This window comes from Mus caroli, chromosome 14 (genome assembly GCF_900094665.2).
Source record: "Mus caroli chromosome 14, CAROLI_EIJ_v1.1, whole genome shotgun sequence".
In the NCBI taxonomy this organism is placed as follows: domain Eukaryota; kingdom Metazoa; phylum Chordata; class Mammalia; order Rodentia; family Muridae; genus Mus; species Mus caroli.
Window position 1 is genome coordinate 23,858,685 of NC_034583.1, and position 13,397 is coordinate 23,872,081.

Consider the following 13,397-nt stretch of genomic DNA (forward strand, 5'->3'; position numbering starts at 1 on the left):
ATGTAGCAAGGTCCCTGTCTATAGTTCTCACGTTAACTCTGCCCCCGCCCCACCTCCTGCCCTGTGACAGGGATTCTCTGTGTAGCTCTGACTGTCCGGGAACTCACTTTGTACACCAGGCTGGCCTCGAACTCAGAGATCTGCTTCCTGAGTGCTGGGATTAAAGACGTGTGCCACCACCTGGCTTCACTTTGACCTATAACCGTCATTTATTTTTTTGATATGAAGTCTGACTAAATTGCCTAGCCTGGTCTTGAACTCTTGGATTTAAGCAATCCTCCTGCCTCAGTCTCCAAAGTAGCTGGAACTTCAGGCATGCACCTCTCTACCCAGTTTTGCCTTGACTTTTTTTTTTTTTTTAAATACAGTATTCTCCTGAAACAGTCTCACTTGGTAGCACAGGCTGGCCACGAACTTGCTATATAGCCCAAGCTGGTCTCCAACTGGTGGCAATTCTGTCTGTCACCCAGGTACTGGAATCACAGGCCTAAGACATCATATCCAGACTCTTTGCCTTCTAGGTACTTCCCCTCTGCTTACAAGCCTACACATTCTGAGATTATTCTATTAAGGTCTCTCTTCCCACAGGAAGTTTGACAAGGGCAGGCCATGGCTTGACACATGTTGGAAACAGAGTATCTGGTGATTGAGTAACAACTAGTTAGAGAGCAAAGGAAGGTCTTTATGGAAGTCACTTCTGTTTGACAGAAAGATGCTGAAACTAGAGTCATTTGACAGAACAAAGAGAGAGAGAGAGACAGAGAGAGAGATACAGAGAGAGACAGAGAGAGAGAGACAGAGAGAGAGAGAGACAGAGAGAGAGAGAAGGGGCTGGATAGATAGAGCAATTGCCTGCCCCTCCTTCAGGAACACCGGGAACAGTAGGGACCATTGGGGACCACTGGAAACCAGCCTACCCTGGGTCGAAGGCAGTTCAGCTGGGGCAGCCAGGAACTGGGAACTGAGTCTGTAGATCCTAGAAGGGTGGCAAATAAAGTGAACCCAGAGTGTGATGTCTGGTCAGGGCCATAAGGAAGATGCCACATAGTAGAAGGACCCAATGAAGACCCACCCCACCTGCCTTAAGCCTCCCTTAGCTGGCTCACAGGCTGGTCCAACAGCAAGCCAAGCTTCAGTTCTAACAAAATAGGAAAAGAATTCTGTGGGAAAGCATAGTCTTGGGTTTTGATATTTTCAGAGACTCCAAAGAGACAAGGAGGAACTTGAGAGAGGCACTGGAGCAGTCTTCTGGAATGTTCTATGACCTCAGAGCTCCACCAGAACCATAGCTCCGGAAAGAGTCAGGGCTTTTCAGATATTCAGCTAATTAGTGGTGTGGCTGATATTTGAATAACTCTGCCCCGTTCAGATGACAGGCCCAAGAACACGGGTGCTCCCAGGTGCCATGTTGATTCATTCATATCCTGTCTGAATACAGGAAAGAAGTGTTCAAAGTTATAATCGTATTACTGCAAATTACATCTTAGATTTTGCCTGTATTCTTTCCTCACTCCCATTCCCCCTTCCCCTGTAACCTGAGTAATTAAAACGTTCCTGCCCTCTCCAACACCAGCTGGTTCCATGGTGCTGAGACAGACCTGAGGTGGCCTCCCGACAGGATGTGGCAGGGAGCCTGCTGCCCCCACCGCAGTCCCCACTGCTTCCGCTTCCTCCCAGGTGTCAGAGGACATCCAGCATCCTGCCAGCTTCCTGCCATGATGCTCTGAATGGCACAGCCTGAATTTCTTCCCCCAGGGTAGCTGTCTTTACTACTTTGTGGGTTCTTCTTTCTTACATCCTTCGCCACCCCCTTTCTTCCACCCTTTTAACCCCTAATCCTAGATAAAAGAGGAAAAAGGACAGAGAGGAAAGGAGAGAGATCCTTGAATAAAGTTAGGGGTTGGAAAGAGGGCGACATTATTGTTAGACTACTTCCTGCTGATATGAGGCATCGAGTTCCCTGGAGCAAGTTTGATTTTGGCTGTTTGGATATCTAATTTCTTCTTCTTTACACAGACTACTTAATAAACTGCAACCTAGCGGAGCTCTAACACATATATGTCCTTTGAAAAATTCCCAGAATTCCAAACACCATGAAATCACAGAAACTAGCTGCAGCTGGCAAAACCATGCCCCTGCTAGAGCACAAGACAAATCATAGTCAGCTGCTGTGGACAGTCTGAAGCAGCCCCATACCCCACACCTGGGGTTAAAATGAAAACATGTTCCCATAGTTCTGTGTTTTTTCAAAGAGACCAAAACTCCTAAAATCTTACTACATTCCAGCCTTACGGCCATGCCCTGTTGTCCAAGGACCTCGCTCTCTCTCTCTCTCCCAGGAGCTGCCTGTGGGAAGCAGGTGAAGAGGAGAGCATGAGAAGACAGAGGAACCAGAACGAAACCCAAAGGGCCATGTGGGGCTTCAGGAACCTCAGATGGAATCTGGACCTCCAGCAAGCTCCGTGGCCTTGAGGAAGTCCAAGGTTCTTAGACATAAAAGGAAGGATTGGGATAGAGCATCGGACAGAACACACTCTAACTTGTGTTCTCATAAAAGAGGAGGCTTTGAGGAAAGGGCAGAGGGCACAGTTTCTTCTGGAGTTGCTTTGTGGCTTTTTGTTTGATCCCCCCACCCCCGCCCGTCTTGGAACTTCCCATACTCTTAAAGGGATACTGGGGTACATCACAATACCTGCAAGTTTGGGGCTTTATCAGGTTAAAATGTGGGGAGTCACTCCAGAGGCCTTCTCAAGCTCTGTAATTATTATCCAAGTTAGGCACGGGGATGTCTCTTCTAAACCCCTACTCACACTCCCTGTCCCCTGATTTTCACAAAGAGCAGGGAGACTGACCCACTCTGCCTCTTTGTCCTCTTCACCCCTTCTTCTAGGTAGCTCCTCAGAAAGGAAATCATTTGAGAGGAAGGATTAGGGAGGGGACATCAGTCTGAAGAGATGGCCAACAGCCCTGCTCGACTGCAGGTGTAACTCAGGAGGGACAGAGTGAGTCTCTGTAGGGACCAGTCCCTGAGTGGTTGCAGCCACCAGATGCCATAGGCAATGTGATACTGACTCAGCTTTCAGGGTGGCTGGCATCCCGCGGGAAGGTGAAGCACATCTGCTGTGAGTCAGCAGGGGTAACTTAGCATTAGAGAGTTTGTATATGAAGCCCTGGCCTGTGCTCAACACCTAGTCTCTCTCTCACACACACACACATACACACACACACACACACACACACACACACTCTAATGGAATAAAAAGGAAAGGGAGAAAGAAGGAAGGAAAGAGGGAGAGAGGGAGAGAGAAAAGGAAGTCACCAATGGTGAGAGCTGTACGAGAAAGAACAGTGCATCCTGTTGGGAGAGGATTCAGTGGTAGAGAGGGAAATGGGCATACCGCCCCCCGCCCCTGATCCGGGAGAGAAGGGACTAGGGACGCAGGGAAGGAAAACAAAGCTGCTGGCTGCTAAATCTCTGGGTTACCGTCCTCAACTGACTGTACAAACATGGCTTTCTGAGAACCTGCTCTCAGTCCCCAGGCCCAGGAAGGAACCCGATGGGGCCATGTTTGCAAATACACAATAGCACAGACGGGATCAGTAAGGTCTTAGTTTGCCGTCCACCTTCATATGCATATGCCCGTCTCCAGAATCCTCAGGGTTTTAGCCCTAATCACTCCAAGGCCCAATAAAGTTCTTTCCACAGGCAAAACCAGGCTTCCATCATGCTGTCAGTCCCTGATTGTTATCTCGTGGCTCCAAGGATTCCCCGTCTTGAGATGCTGTGATGCCCAAGCACAGCTTGAGACAATGGTCCCCAGGTATCCATGGACACCTAACTAAATACGAGGTGGGGAAGAGTAGGCCAAAGCAGAAGGACCCTTCGCCAGTGTGCTCCTGCTACAGCTCACCAGGATCGTCATCTAACCGCTTTTGGTTTTGTTTGTTTCATGGGGTTTTTCAGTATAACAGCCCTGGCTGTCTTGGAACTTGTGCTGTAGACCAGACTGGCCTTGAACTCACAGAGCTCTTTCTGCCTCTGCCTTCCAAGTGCTGGGTTTAAGGATATGCACCAACACTACCTGGCTCTTCACCTAACCTGTATGTGGCAATTAGAAAGGCAGGAAAGAAAAAAACTCGAGAGTTTTGAGTGAGACTTCATGGTGTCTTGACAAGATAGAGTCTCAGAGTTAACTTTCCTTTGGTTTAAGGGATCTAACAGAGCAGGACATTCAGTGACAACCTCACTGTGTGGTTGTAGAAGAGCCACAACCACAGTAGAAGAAAGGCATTGTGGAATTTTAAAATATTTATTAAGAGAAAAAAGTGTAATTACAGTTGTGATTCCTTTTGTATCGCTGAAGATTGACCTAGTAATGTCATCTTTATACAGGTGAGGTGCTTTAAAAGGCCTTACATTGAGCCAACAAGGGAATAAAATAAAGGACTTAACTAATCAAATTAAATGGATAAAACAAGGTAGAAACATACATATTTCATCTTCAGTGATTGACTCTTAATTTCTTTTTAACAATTCCTTCCAATATACCCTATATACCCCAAAGCAAATAAACAATCTTTTACCACACTGTAAGACAGAAAAATCTGTAATGTTTTCTGGGTTTAAGATAATGTTCGGAGGGGCTGGTGAGATGGCTCAGCGGGTAAAAGCACTGACTGCTCTTCTGAATGGTCCTGAGTTCAAATCCCAGCAACCACCAGTAATGAGATCTGACGCCCCCTTCTGGTACATCTGAAGTCAGCTACAGTGTACTTATGTATAATAATAAATAAATCTTTGGGCCTGAGCGAGCGGGGCCAATTGGAACGAGCAGAGGTCCTAAAAATTCAATTCCTAACAACCACATGAAGGCTCATAACCATCTATATAGTTACAGTGTACTCACATACATAAAATAAATATATGGTTTTTTTTTAAAGTGAAAAAGACTGTAGTTGATGAAATAGGTACCCTTTTCACTGAAAATATAAATGATATCACGAATGTAATCTACCCTCTCTTTACTCTCTGTGTGTTCTCCAGAATGTTAAAACAAAGTTCAGTTAGCCAAATCATAGACAAATTAGGAACATATATGCAAAGGAGACTCTGGCGGTTTCTAGCAAGAAACACAATGTAGAACTCTGTTGGCATCTCCTTGTGGCCTTCCTGGGAGACAGAGTTGGGAGTGCTACTGTGTAGATCAAGTGAAGCTGCATAAGTCTTACCTGCAGATGGCGGGCCTGGGGGCCCTGGAGGACCTTGACGGCCAGGTTGACCAGAAGGCCCAGGCTTGCCTGGTGGGCCCATAATTCCACTGTCTCCCTTCTGACCCTAACAGAGAGAAAGATGGAACCCATTGTGATATCATGGCATAACAAAGTTCTTCCTCCACATTGCCTCTAAGTCAGAGACCACCTTGCTTAGAAAAGCAAAAGCTTTCATGGTGGTCTCCAGCACCCTGCTCCCGAGACAAACAGAGCAAGCAACATTTGCACGTTTGATGACCTCACTAAGTTCATTATCTGCATGAATTAGGGAGTGGAGTTTCAGACCAGGATCTGCGCAATGCCTAATGTTCAGGTGGCCAAGTTGGACCTATCATTCAAGCGTTTACCCACATGTTAGGGTTATTTTCACTCTATAAGAAGTGTTGTTTCTACCCACAGACTTCCTTTACTATCTTGGTAGAGACCCCACTCTTTACTGAGTGCAAGAAGCTGGTCATGGCCTGAGTCAGAGGGTTTGTTGGTGGTGGTGATTTTTTTTTTGGTCAAAAACACCATGATTCTTAACCCAAAATCCTCTCTCTTCACACTCTAAGCTCTTCCTTATGCCCCTCTACCTTTAGTTTTAAGTTCTGTTGTCTCAGCTGCAAGATCTCCCCAGGCAACACTGATGTCTCCCACCAAGTTCTCTCAAAGCTTTCTTCTTCAAGCTGAGTGGTGAGGCGCATGCCTGTCATCACCACACTCAACGGGCTGAGGGCAGAGGGATGGCTACTAGTTTAAAAGTAGCCTGAGATGTACAATGAGTTCTAGTTATAAGCCACCCAGAGCTACAGTGTGAAACTCAGTCTCAGAATATACACGCACACACACAGACAAGCATACACACAGGCATGAGCATACCCATGCACACATGCATGCACACATGGATATGCACAGGCATACACACACACACACACACACACACACACACACAGAGAGAGACAAGCATACACACAGGCATGAGCATACCCATGCACACATGCATGCATGCATGCACACATGGACATGCACAGGCACACACACACACACACACACACCATGGTTCTTCTAGCATTTATTTCAGATCACTGGTCATAAGTTATTGTGTGATCACTTCATCTGTCTCCCCAGGAGACATAAATTCCATGTAGGCTAGAATCTACCAAGTTCATCTTCTCTCCCCAGACCAAAGGAAGGGGGAGAATGAAGTTGGCAGTGAATGCAGAGGGATTTTTGATAATCTGTCAGCCAAGATATTCTCCCTTGACTGTGAGGCCCTGGGTAACTCATGGTATTGCTTTGTGCCTTGGATTTATCTTCTCTAAAGTGGAGCCAGGAAATAGGCACCCACCTAGGTTCTATGAGGTTGACAAAGATGGCAGAAGTAAAGATATGACTTGTGAAGAATGAAGGGTGATGGGGAAACCCTAGTGGCTAGCCAGGCTTCATCTTCTCTCATGGGGGAAGGGGTTCTGATTTCCTAGAGCCCTTTGGAGATCCTAGTATGGAAGCATAACTACCTCTGTACTCCTGGCCAAACAACAGCCCTCTATTGGAGAAGTCATCTTCCTTATCCAATCGTGCAGCTTTGGAAGAACCACATGGACCAGTGAGTTCCCTCCTCAACAGCCAGACCAGTTAAACCAACCATCACGATCAACTGGATGACAGATGTCCCAGCCAAATGTCCCTCACACCCAAGATGTCCTGATTTCTTAAAGAGAGTCACACCTGTAGCTATTCTGTTTCCAATCTCCACACTGATTCAGTGAGATGCTGTCCTGCCAACGTGGCCTCCTAAAGACTTTCCTATCTCGTCCCAGGGGACCCATGAGGTTGGTTTGTTTCCAATCCCACCCTCGTGGAGGAGGCTGTTAATCCGCAGGCCAGGGTGAAGTATGCCGAATGGTAACCAAGATGGGTCCCAGAATGGCAAAGGAAGTCACAGCAGCTTAATATAGCCAGTCAGGCTTGTTTTTCTAACAGCTAGGCCAGCTGGCTCTGAGCTCAGGAAGTGCACAGCTTGAAGGAACTGGAAACACTCCTTGACTCTGTCACCCGCGGCCAGCAGAGGAATCTTCTGCTTCATTGGTCACTGTGTGGAAAGTGCCATGTGTTTATGGGAGGTTTCCCTGGGCCGAGGAGGTTTCTCTTGAGGAAGAGGTTCTGTATCCTTAACAGGTTTTTTTTTTTTTTTTCCTTTTTGTGATGCTGGAACTCAGGGTAAAAACTCTACCACTGACCTAAATCCCCACCCCATGATGGTTTTTTCAAGTCAACAGCAGCTTTCGTGGGGACAAGTCTGGTGTGAACTGAAGTCTGGGAATCCTCACTTTGGCTTGGGGAAACAGCCAACAGAGTGGAAAAAGCATGTCCTCTCTACGGTCGTGGCGGGCCTCCACACAACCTATTGCTTTCTTGTCTATTAGAATATGATGCAGGTATTTTTAGAAGATGTTTAAAAATTCATTAATTTCCACAATAACAATAAGCTGTACACATTGTGATTTTAAGTTGTAAGGAAAAAATAACTACATATTGGACATAAAAGAAAAGAGATAATTCTGAACTACATGCAACCCCAGCATGTTTGAGGACAGAGTTTGAAGCCAGCCTGGGCTACATGAGACTCTGTCTCAAAGCAACAAGAACATAATAAATGGATAAACAAATCTTAAAATGAAAGAAGAAAGAATTATGGAAGGCTATAATACCCAGATCAGGTCATAACCAACAACAGGATGGAGATAAAAAGCCAATGATCTGGGTAGAGTTGAAATATTCTCATTACAAAGAAATTGTAAAAATCGGAAGTGAGGATTTAAACTACTTCCCATAAAATACGGTAACAATTAAAAATAAGAAATGTTTTATATAGGTGCTCAAAATAGCATTTTTCTTCTAACATACCCAGAATCATTAAATTAGTGTAAATATCAGAAGTGTAAATATCAATTTTCAGCAACTAAGATTATTTACATAAGCTGGCTTGTATCTGAGTGTGCAAGCAGAGGCCAAAGGTTCCACACCTTATTTTAAGGCAGGGTCTCTCACTGAACCCACAGCTTGTGGGATTGGCCAGAGTGGTTGGGGCTCTGCCTCCCTGGTGCTTGGCTTACAGGAGCGAGCTGCCACGCTGGCCCTCTCACATGAACGCTGGGACCAAGCTCAGCTCTCGTGCTTACATGGAAAGGACTTTACCCAACTCATTGCCCCGGCCCCTAAATAAAGCTGGATTTCAATATTTGGGAAAAAAAAAAAGAAGAAGAAGGCAGCTGGGCAGTGGTAATATGTGTATTTGGGAGTCAGAGGCAGGCAGATTGCTGAGGGCAAGACCAGCCTGGTCTATAGAGTATGTTCCAGGATAGCCAGGGGTACAAAGATAAACCCTGTCTCAAAATTTAAAACAAAACAACGACGACAAAAAAGAAATAGGCAGCTGAGTTATGATAATAATAAGAAGAAAAATAATGCAGGGTTAGTGAAGTCCAAGGCCGTCCTATGTTACACAGTGAGACCCTGTCGTAAAACAAACAAACCAAAGAACCTCCCGCACTGCCACCAATCAAAAAAAGGTGACAGAGCTCATCTCTCAGATGCATCTGGCCATGAGTCAAGGGGCTAGTTTTCCTGCGGGCACTTAGCACAGTCCTCAAGCCAGCCCTGGAATTCCATTTCCCAACTGCATAACCTGGCTTGCCCTGCTGACAAGGGAGCTCAAAGCGAACAACTTCCCTAAACTCCCAACAACACCAGTGAAGAGGATCACTTCTAAATTAGGGGCTTGTGCAGTGAGAACTGTCATCAGGGAAGGGCCTAGGCTGTTCTGGAAAACTCCGTCTATACCCAGCACACTGGGTAGAAGGCAAGTTTCTGCAAAATGGCCTCGGTCTCCTCCCATTCTCAGTTGCTTCAGTTAAGATGTATGCATTCGGGCTGGCGAGATGGCTCAGCGGGTAAGAGCACTGACTGCTCTTCCAAAGGTCCTGAGTTCAAATCCCAGCAACCACATGGTGGCTTGCAACCATCAGTAATGAGATCTGACGCCCTCTTCTGGAATGTCTGAAGACAGTATACTTACATATAATAAATAAATAAATCTTTAAAATATATCTATCTATCTATCTATCTATCTATCTATCTATCTATCTATCTATAAAGATGTATGCATTCCTCTGAACAAAGTGAACTCGGGCCATTCCCACTTCTGACCTTGAGTAGAGCCTGTAACCTTGAACCATGTCGGCTGCAAGAAGCCTGAAGGTCCGTTAGTAGTGAGGCTGCTCTGTCCACCAGCCCTGAGGATGCCTGGATCCAGGGCTGTGGGATGGCTCCAGTTGACTCCTGCATGCTGCTCCACTCATTTCCAAGCCATGGGGTGTGACCTCGGTGGGAGTAAACCCTGAGGCTCTTACCTGCTTGCCTCGTTTTCCTGGTCTTCCTGTGGGGCCTCGGTGTCCTGCCAGCCCAGACTCTCCCTTTGGACCCATTTCACCCTGGGGAGAAGAGAGGTAAGTGAGAGACAGAGTAGACACATCTATGTGGGTCTCTCCTATCACTGGCTGCCAGCGCCTCCTCTTCATACTGTGCCCTCCCCAGGTAGGGCTGTCCCTGGGAGTATGGGAGACTGACGAGCTCATATTAATAGGAAAGAAAGAAGGAAGGCAAGCCGAGTGTGACTTAGTGCTCTAGAGCCATAGGTGCTCTGGTGGTCAAACGGAAGAGACAACCTGGTCCACAGTGGTCAGGGTGACTCCTGCATCTCAGTTGCACGTGAGCCTGTGTCACTCCTGACTGGGGAAAAGACTTTCTTGTCTAATTGGACAATTACATTTTTAGTACAAGCTCACACGTGTGAGTTGGGTGTTTTTGATGTTTGGGAACAGTCTTTTCTGATGTAATGCTGGGTATGCTTCTCATTCTTATTGGGGATTGTATAACTCTCCACTTTTGTAGATAGGGTCTCACTACATAGCTCTGGCTGGCCTGAAATTTGATATGTAGGCCAGGCTAGCCTTCCTAGATATCCACCTGCCTCTGCCCCCCTGCTTACTGGGATTAAAGCGTAGTTGCATTCATCAGTTCTTCACAAATCAGTAAGTTTTATTTTGAGTTTCAGCTCACTTTTCCCTAAAAATCTTTCTGAGCTAGGATCTTCTGTAGCCCAGGCTGGCCTCTATCCATCTACATAGCTGAGGATGACCCTGAAATCCCCTTGCCTCTGTCTCCCAAGTGTAGGAGTTACAGATATGTACCACTCTGTCCAACTCAGATGAAAACCCTTTTTGTGAGAAAAGATGCTTCAAGTATTTGTTCAAATAGTCACCACACAAATATTATTAAAATATGGAAAACAATGTAAATCACATTCCTAATTAAAAATAACTCTTTCATAGTTCAAAGCCAGCTTTTTGCAAAAGATATTTTTCAGACTATCAAAAGGGCTTTGTGGGAAAAGCCGCTCCCTGCTGAGCCTAAAGACCCAGTAGAAGAGAAGCAGAGCCATCAGTTGAACTCTGACATCCGCACTTGCACTTTGGTATGTATAACACTCATACACACACTCTCTCACTCACACACACACACACTCACACACACATACACACACTCCCGTGTTCATGTACACAAACACACACACACACACACTGACACACACTCCTGTGTACATGTACACACACACACACGTACTCCTGTGTGCATGTACACACACACATACACATGCACACACATGCACACACACACATGCACTCCGTGTGCGTGTACCTCTAGGGATTATGGACCCACGGGCACAACACTTCTACTTTAAACAGTTGCCCTGCATCCCAAACTGTGCCCCCAACATAGCCAGTGTAGCAGTTGCTACCAGGGAAGTTTCTGTTTATCAATTGCTAGTGCTCATGAAGGGCCATCCTAGCCACTCAGAGAGAGAAATAGATACCCAGGTTCCTTGACATGTGATGTTCTCTAACACAATGGGGAATTCCAGAGGACACCAGTAGCTGGTGAGGACCAGGGCCAAGCTGACCTGTCAGCTTAGCAACAGGACGAACCTGTCCCTCTCCAACTCACTCAGCAGTTAAGAGCGTTTACTGGCTTTCCAGAGAACCCAAGCTCAGTTCCCAGCACTATATCAGGTGGCTCACATGGCCTGTAACTCCAGGCAGTTGTGAATGATCACAAAATTTCTAACCCTGGGAGGATCTAAGACCTCCCACCTTCACAGGCACACATACATGCACAGACACACACACACACACACACTTAAAAATGAAACTTTTTTTGTTTTGTTTTGTTTTTCGAGACAGGGTTTCTCTGTATAGCTCTGGCTGTCCTGGAGCTCACTTTGTAGACCAGGCTGGCCTCGAACTCAGAAATCTGCCTGCCTCTGCCTCCCGAGTGCTGGGATTAAAGGCGTGCGCCACCACGCCCGGCTAAAATGAAACTTTTAAGAAAGCATTTTCCTTAAGTCCACGTTAGGGTCAATGGTTCCACATGGCCATGGAGGAACGATTAACCTGGTTTTCACACACACCCCCTGGGCTGTTTAGAGGGGCCCAGGGAATATCTTGTTTGGCCAGGAGAAAGCATCAGCATAAAAAATATGAATTTTAAAAAGAGGTCTTTGGAAGGAAGTGTGGCTCTTCTCTTTACCAGCTGGAAACAGCTAGGGATTTCTTGATCTAATTCCTCTCCTAAGACCTAATTACAGTTATCACATCAGCCCTGTCCCAAAGCAGCCTGCCACGAAAGGGGGAAGACGGCGCTCTCTATGCCAAGCCTGGTAAATGGCGCACAAGCCAGAGAACCTGTCAAATTTAATTTTATAGTGACCAATGAGTCTTTGGTGATCACTGTTGCAGGGAATGAGAATCTAGACGAAACATCTTAAGGTACTTTCTTCTCTTTTGAAGTTTGCCTTAATTTGTTTATATGATTCATCTCTTTTTAAAATGTAGCATCCCACCTAGGGTAGCAGGAACTGAGTTTCTGACAGGCTAAGGTAAGGATAAGTTATAGTGACTTGCATCAAGACCCATGGCTGTATACCACCGGATAAAAATGCTTTACTTTAGAAAATAACACTTTAAAGTGAATGGGTTTAAAAATTAAAGACATTAAGAAAATGTTTGTTTGCATATTTGAAGCATTCCAGTTTATGACCTAGGTAGAGATAACAATTTCCAGTGTCAAAGACTTACAACACGAGGATCCAGCATTGCCATGTTAGCGTGTGTGGTAGCTTGAGTGAGAACAACCCCTATGGGCTCATGTATTTGATTGGTTGGTCACCACTTGGTGGGACTGTTTGGGAAGGATTAGGAGGTGTGCTCTTGGAGGAGGTGTGTCAATGGGGGTGGGCTTTGAGGTCTCAAAAGCCTGTGCCATGTCCAGTGTGTCCTTCTCTGTCTCTCTCTCCCCCTCCTTTTCTCCCTCCCTCCCTCCCTCCCTCCCTCCCTCCCTCCAAAGTGTGGATCTAGATGGAAGCTCTTAGCTCTTCCTGATGTTGTGCCTTTCCTCCCCTGTCATGGACTCTAAGCTTCTGAAACACACACTCACAATCATACACACACACACACACACACACACACACACACACGAAACTTGTCTTGGTCATGATATCTTTTAACAGCAATAGAAAAGCAACCATGTTATCTCAGGAGCTGTCATGGCATGATCAGTATCTTATAGCATTGAGGACCCAGCATTCCATGTCAGCTTAGGGACTGTCCTACATGGCCATTTTTGCAAGTCTTCCTTTATGCTGTGACATCTTCCCTTGTCTAACACCTAACCTTACTCCATATCCTCAATCTAAGTAAAAACTTTCCCAAATCTCTCTGTCTATTGCCATCTTCACATTTTTTGTTATATCAATTCATCACCCCATGGCTATTTACTGAATAATTTTTCTTTAATAACTAAACCTGTCTCCTTTTAAAATTAGGCCTGTCCCAAGTGTGAAAATAAATATCTCACTATTTCAATAAAATTGTTGTCATCCATTTAAAATAATGCCGTGTTCTCCAACAGTGTCTGCCACCCTTGAAGATGGTATTGAGTGTTTAGGCAGCAGTGACACTAAACTAAACTCATCTGTCAGGGTCTGAGGGATAAGAGGATCATTGACCATTGTGGCTCGGATAGGA

General features: G+C 45.8%; 1 protein-coding gene across 3 annotated transcripts in view; it reads right to left on the reverse strand.

Moving 5' to 3' along the window:
- Positions 1 to 13,397, reverse strand: part of Colq (collagen like tail subunit of asymmetric acetylcholinesterase) — a 54,468-nt gene that overhangs the window by 7,895 nt on the left and 33,176 nt on the right. For all 3 annotated transcript variants that reach the window (XM_021182123.1, XM_029469125.1, XM_029469126.1), the window contains exons 11-12: positions 9,666 to 9,746; positions 5,230 to 5,335 (exon numbers count right to left, since the gene is read on the reverse strand). In XM_021182123.1, the coding sequence (XP_021037782.1) occupies positions 5,230 to 5,335; positions 9,666 to 9,746 (187 nt within the window). The remainder of the gene's footprint in view (positions 1 to 5,229; positions 5,336 to 9,665; positions 9,747 to 13,397) is intronic.